Source organism: Oryctolagus cuniculus, chromosome 20 (assembly GCF_964237555.1).
Source record: "Oryctolagus cuniculus chromosome 20, mOryCun1.1, whole genome shotgun sequence".
NCBI lineage: Eukaryota > Metazoa > Chordata > Mammalia > Lagomorpha > Leporidae > Oryctolagus > Oryctolagus cuniculus.
In genome coordinates this window covers 8,996,506-9,011,912 of record NC_091451.1, presented here as the reverse complement: position 1 = coordinate 9,011,912, position 15,407 = coordinate 8,996,506, and the positions used below count along the sequence as shown (strand labels likewise).

At 54.2% G+C, this 15,407-nt stretch overlaps 1 protein-coding gene across 1 annotated transcript in view; it reads left to right on the top strand.

Annotated features, from left to right (window-relative positions):
* Window positions 1-11,631, top strand: part of PRKCH (protein kinase C eta) — a 272,113-nt gene extending 260,482 nt beyond the window's left edge. Inside the window, exons 13-14 of the mRNA XM_051826092.2 lie at window positions 8,647-8,790; window positions 10,427-11,631. Coding sequence (XP_051682052.1) covers window positions 8,647-8,790; window positions 10,427-10,573 — 291 coding nt within the window. The 3' untranslated portion in view covers window positions 10,574-11,631. The remainder of the gene's footprint in view (window positions 1-8,646; window positions 8,791-10,426) is intronic.
* Window positions 11,632-15,407: the final 3,776 nt, after the last annotated feature.

The window sequence follows — 15,407 nt, the reverse complement described above, 5'->3', positions numbered from 1 at the left end:
GCTGGGGTTCTCACACACCCGCATCCTCAGGGATGAGCACCCGAGCAGGCTTTATTTCCTTTCATCCCTTTTATAAAGACAGGTTCGCTTTGGACCCAAGGAGTTTGTGGCATCTATGATCGAGGGAGGGATGGTCATCTTCAGGATGTCAGCTTTATTCTCCCAGAATATTGATGATAAATCGAAAGAGAAGAAAGCGTCAATTATAGACTCCTGGTATTGACATAGACCGTGGGCACTGGTCTCTCCTCCCACCATTTCAGACAAGTCCATCAGGTTGTGCTGGGGATATTCCCAGGGAAACCTTTGTATGCCTCCCATTATTTAATGGCATTGAATTGTGTCCTTTACAATGTTTATTTATTTGTTTGCAAGACAGAGACAATGTTGCATCCACAGATTCACTCCCTAACTGCCCACAACAACAGCCCTGGCTGGGCCAGGGCCCAAGCTAGGAGCCTTGAATTCAATCCACGTCTCCCGTCTCCCGTGTGGGTGGCAGGGACACACACAGTCACTTGAGCCATCGCTGCTACCTCCCAGTCTGCACTGGCAGGAGACTGGAGTCTGGAGCTAGGGGTCAGGAATAGGAGCTTCGAAATGGGATGCAGGCATCCTAGCTGGACACGTTTTTCCTTCATTTCTGGGAGACGCCTTGTGTGCATGGGTTTGCACCGAGATAAATGTTTTCAGTCCGTGTGCATGCACTTTCTGAGGTACCCTCCAAGTGCACTAATGGCCGGGGCTTACTAAGCTATAACTTCCCCGAAAATGGTTTCATTGTTTCCTCCACCCTCACCCCTCCCCTGCAGCTGCCTTTTCCAATCCAGTGCTGAGTGACACCCCGCAGGGTGGCCTCTTTGTGGAGAGTATGCGGATTCCCCAGTCCTGCCCAGCCTGGCAAATTCCGTCCCGGTGGAATCTGAGCAGGTTAGAGCAACTCCCCATCTTTGGTGCTTCCCGTGTTGCAGAGCAGCCTCGCTCTGTCTCGGAGCTGTGCTTGGGAGGATTCATTCGGCTCATCTCCGCCAAGCTGCCCCCTTTCCGCCCTGCCAAGCCCCTTCCGCACCCCCACCCCCCCAGCAGATTGTCTTCGGCCACAGCTCAAGCGAGGTTGTGTGGCTCTGGCTTTTCTTCTGGAAAAGTGACTCAGCAGTGCCAGCTCAAAGCCCTGCTGACTCTTCCCGACCCAGGCTGCCCCATGCCTCCCTCACATGCCCAGCCCTGTCCTGCAGCCAGCCCGAAGGGGTGTGAGACAAGAGGGGCCGGCGATGGGCTTCCTAACCGGGTCAGACTCTCCCTACACCAGGAGCAAAAGACACGCACGTGCCTGCAGCTCGCTCCCGGGCAGGCACTTGGTCAGCCCCCAGGGGCAGCCAGGCTGTGCTCTGGTGGTGGGGTTGGCTATCCCGGCCGTGAGCCACGCTCTGTTCTGTGCCCTGTGCCCTTTCTCTACTCTGCCTTCCCCAGGACTCTGCTGAGAGCCGTAAATGCCTTCTTGCCATTCAGCAGCTCTCCCTGGAATATTGATGGAATCAGGAATGTCCCGTGGCCTGGTTTCCTCCCCTCCTGGCTCGCCACTGCCAGCTCTGTCCTTTGTTTAATGTCTGAATTGAATGAAAGGGCAAGGTCATTTTCTTTGCCCAACAGCGAAAGCCAGCTATTAGGAAGGAAATGCACTGTTCTCTGGCTCCCGGAAGAAAATCTTATTAAATGTCTCATTGCTCTGTCTATACAGATAGTTCTCTTTCTACGAAATCAGATTTTGGGAAAGGAAAAGATATGTCAGCGATCACTTACATTTTGATGAGTTTCAAAGTCCTGTTGTCTCAAGACTTACACAGGATCGACTTAAACTCTGTCATCCAGAACCCGTGACAACTGCAAGTCGCTGGATCGCACCCCCCTTTCTGCACGCAGTATCCCCCTTCTGTTTTCACACAGATACAACTGCACGTGAAAGCCTCAGCATTGTTTGTGCTACTGTCTTAAGACCCTTAGAGAAGATCTGCGGTTTTCCAAGGACCCTTGCGGCCATGTCACCATTGGAACCTGGGACTGTGAACACAGAGACCAACCTTATTCTGCCTCTCCTGGCTGCACAGAGGAATGACTGGGAGACCAGTCAGGCCTCGGGGTCAGGGCTGACCTCAGAGTTTAGCCTCCCAGAGGCCTCCAACCCATGCCTCTGCCTTTGGGTAGAGCAGGGTGGACTTCCAGATGGTTTGACAAGGCACTCAGGAATATCGCTATTTCTGGAGGGCTTCCTTTTTCCAAGCACTTTGCCGTGTTGATGGCAATTACTCATCCTAACTCTATAAAGAACAGGAAAATCTCCATATTATAAATGAGGAATCTGAGGCCCAGAGAAGTTAGTATAGTTGTCCAAGGTCACACAGCTCCTCCACGCCGGAATTGGTAAGCAAACACAGGTAGTAGAACTGTAGCACTCTTGGCCAGCGCCGCGGCTCAATAGGCTAATCCTCCGCCTTGCAGCGCCGGCACCCCGGGTTCTAGTCCCGGTCGGGGCTCCAGATTCTATCCCGGTTGCCCCTCTTCCAGGCCAGCTCTCTGCTGTGGCCAGGGAGTGCAATGGAGGATGGCCCAAGTGCTTGGGCCCTGCACCCCATGGGAGACCAGGATAAGTACCTGGCTCCTGCCATCGGATCACCATTGGAGGGTGAACCAACGGCAAAGGAAGACCTTTCTCTCTGTGTCTCTCTCTCACTGTCCACTCTGCCTGTCAAAAAAAAAAAAAAAAAAAAAAAGAACTGTAACACTCTGATCAGTTAAACTCCGGGCCCTTGATATCAGAGGCGATCTTAGACCCTGTATGCGAGGGGGCTTCAAAAAGTTCATAGAAAATGGAATTAAATGATAAGTTTATTGTGGGGCACAAGTTTTTGAAATCCACGCACAGGAGCGGTCTTCAAAAAGTTGACAGAAGATGAGTAGTGTGAGAAAACTCGGCATGGATTTCTGAGTTGTTTCGTACTGCAACAAACTTGCCTCTTCATCCCATTTTGCCATCAACAAAGGGTTTGAAGCCCCGCCCCGCCCCCCAAGACCCTCGCCTGGTTTGCAGGCAGGCTGCCAGGAACCTGGCCTTGCCCCAAGCGTTTCCCTTTAGCGGCGCCTCGGAAGGGGGCAGGGCGGTGGGCACACCTCTGGGCTGCACGGAGCTGTTCGGTGGCCCGAGCACAGGGCCAGGTGTCCTCTGATTCCCGGAGTAGCCTCTGATGAGGACCCCAGAGGGCAGGGGCCGCCGGGGACTGCCCCCCCCCCCGCCCCTTGGCCTTGGCCCGCTCTCCAGCGTGAGACATACATTCCAGGTGGAGTCAGATTTTCCACCCTGGGCCCTCACTTACTCTCCCTGCAGCTTGTAAGGCACTTTTATTGGCCCTGGAAAACCTCCTGCTTCCTTTAGCAAATGTGCCCAGAGTCTTCCGTGCACTCACGCTGTTTTCCTTTCTGGCTGGCTTTGCCGCGTGGCCCTTGGGCTGGGAGAGGGTCAGCTGAGGTGAGCTAAGTCTGAAGTAGGGCCTTAGGCCTACAGCAGAGGGATCGCGCTCTCGACAGCGTTGTGAGCTGCTCTGACTTTTGGGTTCCCTTAGGGACATCAGCAGAGAGAGGACATTTTTCCTGCAAAGGGGTTAGGCCAGCACCAGTCCCAACAGCAGGGACCGGACACTCGGGGGGTCCCATGTCTCCAGCTCTGCACCTGCCTGCTCCAGGGTGGAGCATGGCAGACTTCAGACCTGGAGCTGACTCTAAGCGCTCCATCACTGCAGATTTGGAGAGGGGTGTTCATAGGGGGGGGGCGGCAAGCCCCCCAGACCTTCCACACTGTGAGCACCCTCATTGCCCCTCCTCCTCGTGGGACTTGCTCCTGTCCTGGTGTCCGTGTCACCGTGTTCAGCCTCCCTGGCTCCTGCATGCAGCCTGGCTCCTGGCTGTCGGTACCAGGGGTAGGAGAAGCTGGGAGAGACTTGGGTGAGGGCAGCCAGCTGAGGCCGTGCGAGTGGGAGGACAGGGGCCCAGCGGGTATCCTGCACCTCTCTGAGGAGGCAGCCACTGCCCAGCGCCTTGAAGGAGTGCAGGCCCAGCGTTCCAGAATGTTCCAGTTTCCAAGAGAAGCTGGGAAACCTGACTGTTGTGTGCTGTGACATTTCCTAGGATTGAAATGCTCCAGAAGGGACTAAAATTATTTCCAAAACACATTTTAGGAACAAATAAAACGTATCTGAGGCTTGGGGCTGACCTCATCTCTGTATTCTCTCTCAACAGCCTTGCCTGCCCTCCAAGCACCTGCTGTCACGCTGCCCCCCCCAACAATGTCAATGTTTCTGAGAGTTAGGACTATCTATCCCCAAGGCCTTGTCAGAACCCCCAAGAGGAGATATCGAACTAGTGAAAGGGCAGGATTGCCTGTGCTCCATGCCAGGGATGCGGTTTTTAGAGGAGCAATGGCTAGGGTTTGGTCTGGCCATCCTCAAGCAGTGCCTTTTCCACGGCGCTCCATGGAAGCTTGGGTTCCATGCCAGGGCCAGGGCAGAACGGACAGGTGTCTCGGACAGAGTCCTGCGCTGTTCCTGCTGCCCAGGAGAACAAGTGGTGCCCACACATCCACAAGCATCCTCTTCGCTCATCACTGGCCGGCCTGGAGATTTCCCACAAGCCCTCTGGGTCTGCTCTGCCACCCTCGTCTCTGGAGGTTTTTGCAACATCGTGGTTGTTGCTGTTGCTGTTGATTAGCTCTTAGGGCAGCACGCGCTCTGCCTTCGGCGCTGTGACCACCGCCTTTCCCAAGGAGAGAATCCACTCTCTTCTTTTCACAGGGACGTCTCCCTGTTTTTTCTTAAGTCACACAAGTTTAGCCAGGGAGGGAGCCCACGCAGTAGGAACTCCTGGTTCTTACAGAGCTGAGTTACTAGGATGATAATGGGGTCTTCACAAAGTTCATGGAAAATGCATTTTATGGAAAAATTGTGTAAATTTCAAAATATTTTGCACCAAAATGAGCCTTGTAATTCCAGTTTTCCACAACATGTTATATGTATGTGTGTGTGTGTGCACGCGCATGCATGTGTGTGTGTGTGTGTGTGTAGTGACAGATAGAAAGATGTCACTGAAGGACAGAGTGACACAAAGAAAGAGATCTTCCATCTGCTGATTCACTCTGCAAATGGCAGCAATGGTCAGGGCTGAGCCAGGCTGAAGCCGAGAGCCAGGGACTCTCTTTGGGTCTCCCACATGGGTGGGAGGGGCCCAAGCTTAGGCCAGCCTCTGCTGCCTTCCCAGGTGCATTAGCAGGGAGCAGAATTGGAAGTGGAGCAGCCAGGACTCGAACTGGCAGCCAGATGGGATGCTGGTGTTGCAGGCAGTGGCTTAACCGCCTGCCCCCACAAACGTGTTTTTAAAGGTATGTCTTTGGAGAGACAAAGAAGCAGAGAACTCTCATCCCAAATGCCAGCGAGACAGCCTGGGTGGGGCTGAAGCTCTGGGAGCCAGGAACTCCATCCAGGTCTTCCTTTCAGGTGGCAGGAACCCAGTTATTTGCACTATCATTGCTGCCTCCCAGAGTGTGCGATAGCCAGAAGCTGGAGTTAGGAGCTAGGTACTATGACGTGGGCTCTGGCTGTCCCAGCCAGTGTCTTCACCGCAAGGCATGATGCTTGCTTCTCACAGACAGATGCATTTTCTAAACCCCTGTTGCCCACTGGGAGCGCCATGCTGGGCCTGCACCTGTGTGCTCTGAAGGCTGTGTTACTGTTGGGCCTCAGCTCCACTGCAGCACACCTGTGGCCATTGATGTATTCGCGCTGGGAGAGAGGAGAAGCCGTGAAGCCCAAGCTGTCAGTCTCCTTGTTTTTTATTAGCTGCCCTTTGAAGTTGGGGAGTGTGTGCAAGGCGGATCCTGTCAGATCGCTGAGAAACCTCTGCAGCCCCTCCCTCCCCATTGTCCTTCTCCTTGCGATCAACACCGGAGGCTTTAGCTTGGGCCACCTGGCACGGTGGGGGTGGCCACCTTTGCTTGGCTGCGCCATCCACAAGGTTTGCTTTTTATCAACTCCGGAAATTCTGCTTCGAAGCCGCTTCTGTAAACACTGGATTGCTTTTGTGTCATTCATAAATCAAACCTGGAGAGACATGCGTGGGGGCCATCATAAGTTCTCCTACATCTGCTTGAAGATAACTTATTTCAATAAAAAGAGGAACGAAGCTTTTTTTAAAGATGTATTTATTATTTATTTGAAAGAGTTACAAAGAGAGACAGAGAGAGAGAGAGTGGTCTTCCATCCGCTGGTTCACTCCCTGATTGGCTGCAACAGCCGGAGCTGTGCCGATCCAAAGCCAGGAGCCAGGAACTTCATCCCGGTCTCCCACGCGGGTGCAGGGGCCCAAAGACTTGGGCCATCTTCTACTGCTTTCCCAGGCCATAGCAGAGAGCTGGACTGGAAGTGGAGCGGAGCAGCTAGGACTCAAACCGGCACCCACATGGGATGTCGGCGCTGCAGGCTGTGGCTTTACCTGCTACACCACAGCGCCAGCTCCAGAAATAAAACTTTTTATCCTGACAATTTTCTGTTGAGATGGGCCTGCAACTCGCCTGTGTGTTTTTGACCTAGAGAACCACATTCTGACCATGAGAAGTTTTGTGTTGCATCCTTGTCCTTGGTCAGGATGTGCTCAAAACATGTGGGCATTTTGTAAAAGCAGATTTAGCCCCGAACATCTCATTAGGAGCTCAGCACTGAGGAAGTTTCCCAATCGATATAAATACAGAGGTTTATATTCACACATTGCTCAAGTGTGTGGCAATGCTTCTTGTACTTTTCGGTCTATGCAAAAACAAACTCTTAGTCACTGAACCTATTTCAAAATGGGGGAAGGGCCCGCGTTTTGGCGCAGCTGGTTAAGCCACCACCTGCCACACCCGCATCCCATGTCGGTCCTGGCTGCTCTGCTTCCAATCCAGCTCCCTGCTAAAGCGCCTGGGAAAGCAGCAGAGGATGGCCCAAGTCCTTGGGCCCCTGTCCACTTGGGAGACCCAGAAGACACTCCTGGCTCCTGGTTTCAGATCAGCCCAGCCCCAGCTATTGCTGCCATTGGAGGAGTAAAAGAACCAGCAGAAGGAAGATTCTCTCTCTCTCCCTCCCCCCCCTTCTCCCTCTTCCTCTTCCCCTCCTCCTTCCACTCCCTCTCCCTCCTCTCTGCCCACCCCATAAGTCTGCCTTTCAAATAAATCTTTTTTGTTTGTCTTGTTTTAAAGATTTATTTATTTATTTGAAAGAGTTACACACAGAGAGAAGGAAAGGCAGAGAGAGAGAGAGAGAGAGAGGTCTTCTATCCACTGGTTCACTCCCCAGTTGGCTGCAACAGCTGGAGCTGTGCTGATCCAAAGCCAGGAGCCAAGAGTTTCTTCTAGGTCTCCCATGCAGGTGCAGGGACCCAGGGACTTAGGCCATCTTCCACTGCTTTCCCAGGCCACAGCAGAGAACAGGATTGGAAGTGGAGCAGTCGGGACTCAAACTGGCGCCCATATGGGATGCTGGCACTGCAGGCAGCGGCTTTACCTGCTACGCCACAGTGCTGGCCCCTCAAATCTTTAAACAACAAAAAATGAAGCATAAACAAAGGGAGGGGGCAAAGGGAGGGGGGACAGGGAGAGGTGAGTGTTTGGCACAGCAGTTAAATGCCACATCCCAAATCAGAATCCCTGGGTTAGAGTCCCAGATCCACTCCCAATTCCAGCTCCCTGCTAATGGGCACCCTGGTAGGCAGTAGGGGGTGGCTCAAGTGACCAGGTCTCTGCCACCCACGTGGGAGACCAGGATCGAGTTCCTGGCTCCCAGCTTCAGCCTGGCCCAGTCCCAGCCATGGTTCGTGTTTAGGAAGCAAACCCACAGATGGGAGAGCTCTGTGTATCTTGCTTTCTGTCTCTCTCCGCCTCTCAAATGAATGCATGAATGGATGGATGATTTTTGAATGAGGAAGAGGGCATCTTGAGATAGACCTTTGCCTGTAGGATGAATATTTTGCTGCAGAAAGAAAAGTCGCAGAACACAGAACCCTGAAGTCTTTACCCTTGCTGCTGCTGCTTCACACAGGTCTAAAGAAATAATGACTCTCTTTTCCCGCTCTCTGACAAGACCAGAAAAAAAAAAAAAAGTAGACAGAGTCTGGTCTCAACAGAGAAGCGGGAATCCGGGCCAGCTGGTCAGGTCTCTTTGAAAAATGGCACAGCTGTTCCCCAGCGTAGCCCGTTCACAAGATGCCTGCTGTCCGCCGCCGCCGTGGAGGAGAAAGGTGCACTCTGTCATAAAGGGCTGCTTTTCCCGAAACAGGAAAGAAAAACACGCGGTGTTTACAGAGGAGAAAAGTGGCCCCTTCAGCTTCGGCCGTGGCCGTGCCTGCCGTGGAAGTGGGCAAGGCTGTGACGCCACGTCAGCAGCTGCGCCTGTGAGGTGTGATTCACGCCGGCTGGGCTGCCCGCGACGGAAAATCCAGCTCGCGGAGCAGGAACAGCCAGCAAGCTCCCCACAAGCCCGGGTGCCAGGGCCGCTGCTTGCCTGCCTGCCGTCTCGGGACAGCCCCGTGGTGGACGAATGAGTGACCGACTCTCTCCCCCTCTCTCTCCCTCAGTTCATGACCAAGAACCCCACCTTGCGCTTGGGCAGCCCGACGCAGGGAGGTGAGCGTGCCATCCTGAGACATCCTTTCTTTAAGGAAATCGACTGGGCCCAGCTAAACCACCGCCAGCTCGAGCCCCCCTTCAGACCCAGAATTGTAAGTGCGCCAGGCCCTGCCGTCCAGAGTCCACTCCAATCCGTCGGGTGGACCAGAAGTTCAGGCTGATGCAGGGGAGCCTCTCCTGGAGGTGGGGGTGGGGGTGGGGGTAGGGGTGGGGCTGGTCCTCCCCCCCCAGGCACCATCTCTGTGTGCCTGGGTCAAGTCTCACAAGGTTTCACCTCCCCGCTGCCCTGGCTCCTTCCTCCCTTAATGGAATGAAGATCTCCTAGGATCTAAAAGGATGGAAACCTTCCAGATCTCCCTGGAAGCTTCTGTCCAATTCAAAAGTCATTCTTCACTCTGTGTGCCTCTGTGCTTCTCTCAGCTCCCAAGAAAATAGAGAGAGCGTGAGAGGCCACTCACTTCTCTGAGCCTGGCTCCTTGAAAGACAGTTACAGAGAGAGGTAGAGCTAGAGAGAGAGAGATCTTCCATCCGATGGTTTACCCCCCAAATGACCGCACTAGCCAGAACTGAGTTGGTCCAAAGCCAGGAGCCAGAAGCTTCCTCCGGGTCTCCCACGCAGGTGCAGTGGCCCAAGGACTTGGGCCATCTTCCACTGCTTTCCCAGGCCATAGCAGAGAGCTGGATTGGAAGAGGAGCAGCCAGGACTCGAACCAGCACCCATATGGAATGCCGGTGCTGCTGCAAGCCATGGCTTTTACCCACTACACCACAGCACTGGCCCCAAAATACACAGCTTTTACAAAGAGTGGGCTTAATTTGTAACAGCCCCCTAGGCTTTAAACACCAGTGGGTATTTGGCATAGCTCTTAAAATGCTCATATCCCGTATCAGAGTGGGTTCAGTTCCTGGCTCCACTCCCAAGTCCAGCTTCCTGCTGATGCAGACCCAGGGAGGCAGCAGTAACAGCCGCAGCAGCTGGATCCCTGCCACCCACAAGGGACACCTGCCTTGAGTTCCTGTCCACAGGTTTTGACCTTGGCCCCGCCCAGCTCTTACAGACATTTGGGGAGTGAACCAGAGGACAGGAGCTCTTTCTACCTCTCTGATGCTCTCTCTACTCTCTAATTAATTTTTTTAAAAAAACCATTTCCTTCATTGGTACCTGTGCCAGCCCCTCTGGGATTGGTGAGCAGGGAAGCCTTGTGGTCAGAGGGTGGATTCTACAGTCCAGCAGGGGCCCAGCAGGGCTCAGCACCTCTGCGTGCTGAGTTAAGATGACAGGAGGTTGTCCCCTAAGCTTGGCGTCCCAAGCATCTCTTTGCTTGCGTGGAACTGGGCATGAACGAGGAGGACCACATGAGCCTTCTCCGCCTGTGTGAGAAACATGAGCTCGTGTGCCGCTCGGTGAGGCCTGCTGGCGGGAGACAAGAAAGCGTGAGTGCCCGGGCTGGTTTGCGTGGCCAGATGAATTCCTTAGGCTTGTAGTGTCGCAAGGCCGGCCTGCTCAGCAAGATTTCCACGGGCTTAGTGAACTGTGGTTGCCGTAATAATACTGAGCACAGTGGGATTGCTGCAAAGCGCTGTTGACTCCCAGTGATCGAAGCTGTAAATAATGCTGCCGGACAGCTGCAGCGCAGGCTGGCAGCTCGCCGGAAGGGGCCCGGGTTCCGGGCAGCACGGGCCAGCCTGCAGGGAATCCAACCTGACCCTTGTCCCCTTTTCTCGCAGAAATCCCGAGAAGATGTCAGTAATTTTGACCCTGACTTCATAAAGGAGGAGCCAGTGTTAACTCCGATCGATGAGGGGCATCTCCCGATGATTAACCAGGATGAGTTCAGAAACTTCTCCTACGTGTCTCCTGAACTGCAGCCGTAGGTGTGGAGGGAGACCCCGCGGGGAGCTTCCGCAGCCTCAGCCCCCCGAACCAGCAACCTCACTGCCCAGGGGCACGCAGAGAACTCTGAAGGGCGGGGCTTCAGGAGATCTGCCGGTTCAAGGCCAGGCGGAGCCATGGTGCTGCCACGACCTGGGCGACAGCCGGCGGACGCTGCTCAGCCTAGGAGGTTCCGTGGCTTTCTCGGGCTTTGGGATGTAAACAGGAGGCGAAAGGACAGAGATCCCTAGCGCCCAGGAATCCTGAGCCGAGCGGGCTTTGTACTTCGAGAGACAAATCAATACTCCTGTGGACCACTCTGTGCTCTTCTTCAAGCCGAGACCCCCTACTGCCTGCCGTCTGCAAGAAGCCTCGAATCGCTCGTGAAGAATCCCAAGGCCTCTCTGAGGCCGTGCATGGCTTTCCAGATGGAATGGTTTTCTCTGAAGCGTCACAACCTACACACAGCCCGACCTTGGGCTCCAAGGCACCTGCCCTGACGTGACTCTCATATCCTGGCTTTCAGTGAATCGATATTTATTGAGCGTCCAGGGAACAGGTGCCACAGGCCCGGGTAGTGTACACCGTAGATTTGCCTTCCTGAAGCTTGCTCGCTTTCTGGGGTCCGTGAATGTACCTGAGTGGTGTTTGCCTTCTGTGAAACGCCCCCGCACAGGGCGGCTGTCTTCTCTGTCCACACGGAACGCGTTTTTCACAGAAGGGTTACTGCCGCACCTGCGCCACCCGCAGGTGAGCTGCGGGTTTGTGCCACGGGTCCCCCTGGCGTGTCCCATCAGGTTCATATTCACGGCGCTCCGGGACTCAGCAGTGAAGAATTGCACGCCCCTCCTGTCCGTGACCAAGACTGACAACGTACACGTTAGCCGTTTATTTAAGTTATGTTGTAAGAGACAGAGAAGTTTGTTTGACATACACTTTAATAATTAGAAACAGGGCTTGTGAACAGGACCTGCCTCAGAGGCAGGCCTTATAATATGCAACCACATGTGCAGTTGGAGAGTTTTATCTGGCTGAAAATAAATACATTTTGTAACAAAAAGAATTGTCTAAAAGGATCTGTCCTGTGTTTTGTGACACCACCACCCATCCCCCCACCCAGCCAGGACGATAGATTCCTCATCAAAAGAAAATCTTGCTGCACAGTGGACGGAACCCCTGGCTGAGAGCAGTTGCCTGGGAGAGCGACAGAAGCTTCCTTGCGCGTCTCCTTGGACTGGACGTGGCGGTCTCTCGCTGCCCAGTGTTTCTGTTCTGAATCTGAGCACTGGTTGCAGCAGACCGCACCCTCCACATGTCCTGGCGAGACAGCGTGTTTATTTCTCCTTCCCACGGAGCGTAAGTGCAATGGCCCGCCGCATTTATAACTGTGCCATCTGGAAATTGTAGCTGGCAAAGTGGTCAGAGCCAGAAAGAGAGAGAGAGAGAGAGAGAGAGAGAGAGGAGGTGCTCACTGCGTCACGTCCTTTCCTAACAGGGACGTGTGTCCCCACTTCCCACCCTTGCCTTGACAGCGTGTGGCTTCCCGGTGGCCCCATACAGGGTGGGTGAGGAAACCGAAGCCCCCATCCTGGGTGCTTTCCTGTTTGAATGAGTGGAGCAGCCAGGAGCCACCCTTGAAATTGACTTGGCAGTTGGCAGTTCATAGGCGTTCCTGCCTACGCAATTTTATGGGATCTTCATGACGGCCGTGTGAGACTGGCGGGTCCTTCTCCCTCGATTCCCACTAAGGGAGTGTGAACACAGCGGTACATATTATACGTAGGAGGCTTGGAGAAGTTGAGTTGGTTGGCTGCCCGCAGGGTGCAGTCCTGACAAGGCGTGTATCCAGACCTCGGGTCTAAATCTTTGAAGTTCTGATCCAACTGGTTTCTGGGAAAGGAGGGATCCTTCTGACTTTGGGGTTTTTACAGCCGCTTGGCAGCTCCTGTCTTCCCCGGCTGTGTGGGATTGATTTACTTCTTGTGATTCACTCCGCTCCGGTAGAGAAACACGAAAAATAAAAACAACTTCCTGGTTTTGTTTACAAAAATTTCATCCTCACAGCCCCGCCAAGGACCCCAAACCTTTTCTGTGGTTGTTCCCAAAAACTCAGTCCCTTTCCAGGTGCCGTATCAGGATAACAAAGGACAGGGTTGGAGAGAAAGGGAGCGGGAAAGTTTAATCTTTCGACAGATGGGGAAGTAGCAGACCTCGAGTCTCAAGAATTCCACCCAGCGGAACGAGGGCGCTCTGGAGACTTGGGGCTCAGAAATAAGGGGAACAGAGGGTGGGGCAGCTGCATGTTGGCCTCCAGCCACAGATAAGGGGCTGGTTGGAGTCCCAGTGGTTATCTGGTCTGGTTGCACATTCAGCTCCGGTCCGGGTTCCTGGTTGGTCGGGAATGCTGTACAGTTCAGGGAATTGCTAGGGGAGCCTTCAGGCCCCAGTCAGCCTGGGGGTCACAAGCAGATGGTAGTTAGCTTCTGCCCTGGACCCAGAATTCCCCCAAGCGAAACCCCTCAAGGCAACACTGGCCATCAAGTTGTTATCCGTGGGAGAAGCGGTGATGAGTCTAGCTTGTCCTGACGGTGCCTCTCCCTCAATTCACTGAGTGAAGCTGAGCGAGGCGGTGTGGAAGACCCAGGCCTGATGGGCACAAGCAGGTGCACCCAAGGCACCGTTTGGGGGCTCCGGTTCATAGTGAGTCTGTGTAATCAACTGCGACTTCCGTCTTCCCAGGCTGTTCCCGCACCTGCTACCCGGGTCCCCTGGTTTGGGTGAAGCCCAAGCTTTTATGATCCTTCCAGACCTGTGAGCCCAACCATCCGCCAGCCAAGGATTTTGCTAGGATGAGGTTTCTGGTCCTTCTTCCTCAGCCCTCTTTATGTGTGAGGAGAGAGAGGACGTGCACGGCATTTATGTGGAACTCCGCGCGTCTCGCCTCTTTCTTCATTCCTCCCAGGCCTGGCACTGCATGTGTTTCTGAGGCTCACAAGGCTGTCCCCCGCACTTCCTGGCACAGGCGCGGGGCCAGCTGGCCGCGGGCCATTCGGTCAGCAGTTGCTGAGTCTGCTGGGCTGCTGGACCCTGAGCTCTGGGGCAGGGCCTAGGTCAGGACGCGGTCACACTGTGGCCCTTCGCTCCCTCTGGGCCGTCTTGCGTCTGGGATATACAGTCTTGAGACTTCCCTCCTTGGGCCTCTTCAGCCTTCCTGTTCTTACTTGCCCCTACTCTCCATCCCATCCCACACTAACTGCCTTCATCACACAGAGCCGTCGGTATCTGAAAGGGGGCTTGGCTTCCAAGCCTTCACTTTGACATGTACATCAACCCTGGACCACAAAAGATCTTTTTCCTTAACAATAATGACGGTCATGTATTCAGCGCACGATCCTGTTCTAGGTTCTTCCAACGGTCGGACTTTTCAGCACCACGTGGGGTGAGTGCCGTCACCTCCATTGTTCAGATAGGGAAACTGAGGCACGGGGCGACGCAGTAACTCCTCCAAAGTCACACACACGCGCACACAAAGCAGCCGGCGGTTGCACTCCTGAGTGTCTACTTGTAGCCCAGGTTAGTTGGGTTCTTCTGTGAAAGTCAACTCTGCTTTTTTCCATCTTGGTGGATTTTTGAGAACAGTCACAAGAGTGTAAACCGGGGTTAGCAGGGAGCACGAGATAAGCGGGGCAGGAGAGGAGTCATCGCCTCTGCAGGACTTTATCAGCGGTGACGGTGCCGGGGCCATGGTATGATCTGCAGATCAAGGGTCCGCAGCTCTTAACCCTGTTTCAAGGAACTAGGGCAGGCCCAGGTGATGCAATTGGGACTTCAACCTCTGAGGAAGAGGAAGTCGTCTGGATCACGCTGGGTCCTGTGAACCCCATCTGAACCCCTGGGGTTAACCTCTGAGCCTCAGCGGAGATTCCGGTCTTCTCTGCCCCACCCCCTCCTCGGTGGACACAGCTGCCCACCTTGGCGGGTTTACAGATGTGCAGCTGATGTTAATTTGATGGAAAAAAAAATAATGGAGCAAAAGTGAAAACAGCCCCGTGTGTTATGTACCGATCTTCACGAGGTGCCTGTTACCACGTTGCAGCCACAGATCTGGCCTTGGCCACAGCACGGGCCAAACCCACAGGGTGTTCTTCCGTGTTCCCAGGCTGGGCCATCCTGCTCGCCCTGAGTGGCAGCGCTGACTTAAAAGGACCAGACAGCCCGTGCAGTGGCCCTGACTCAAAGAACACTGGGTCCCTCTCAACTCCCATTGTTTGAGTCCCAATGGAAGTGAGCCAAGGGACCTCAATCCTCTGAACCCGGTCGCAGGCCAGACCCAGCGAGCCAGCAGGTGCACGGCCATAAACAGAGTGTTGAGTCTCCCTTCCTTCCTGCGTTGAACCAGAAGCAAAGCCCAGGTGCCCCTCAGCTTCCCCACCTTGTCACTGCCCGCTTCCTCACTCCTTACTCCCCAGTGTAGTGAATGAGCTCCGTTCCCTTTCCTTCCACCCGTTGAATTTCAGAACCAGTGTCCAAGAAGGCAAGAAGTCATGATTTGCCTATTGATTTTACATGAGTAGGCTCTGGTAGGACCCAGAAATGGTAATCACTTTCCCCATGTGTGTGTGTTTGTTTTTTAAGGTTTTGTTTATTTATTTGGGAGGCAGAGTTACAGACAGAGGGAGAGACAGAGAGAAAGAGGTCTTCCATCTGCTGGTTCACTCCCCAAGTGGCTGCAATGGCTGGGGCTGGGCCAGGCCAAAGCCAGGAGCTTCCTCCAGGTCTCCCACATGGGCACAGGGGCCCAAGGACTTGGGCCATCTTCTGTTGCTTTCTCAGGCC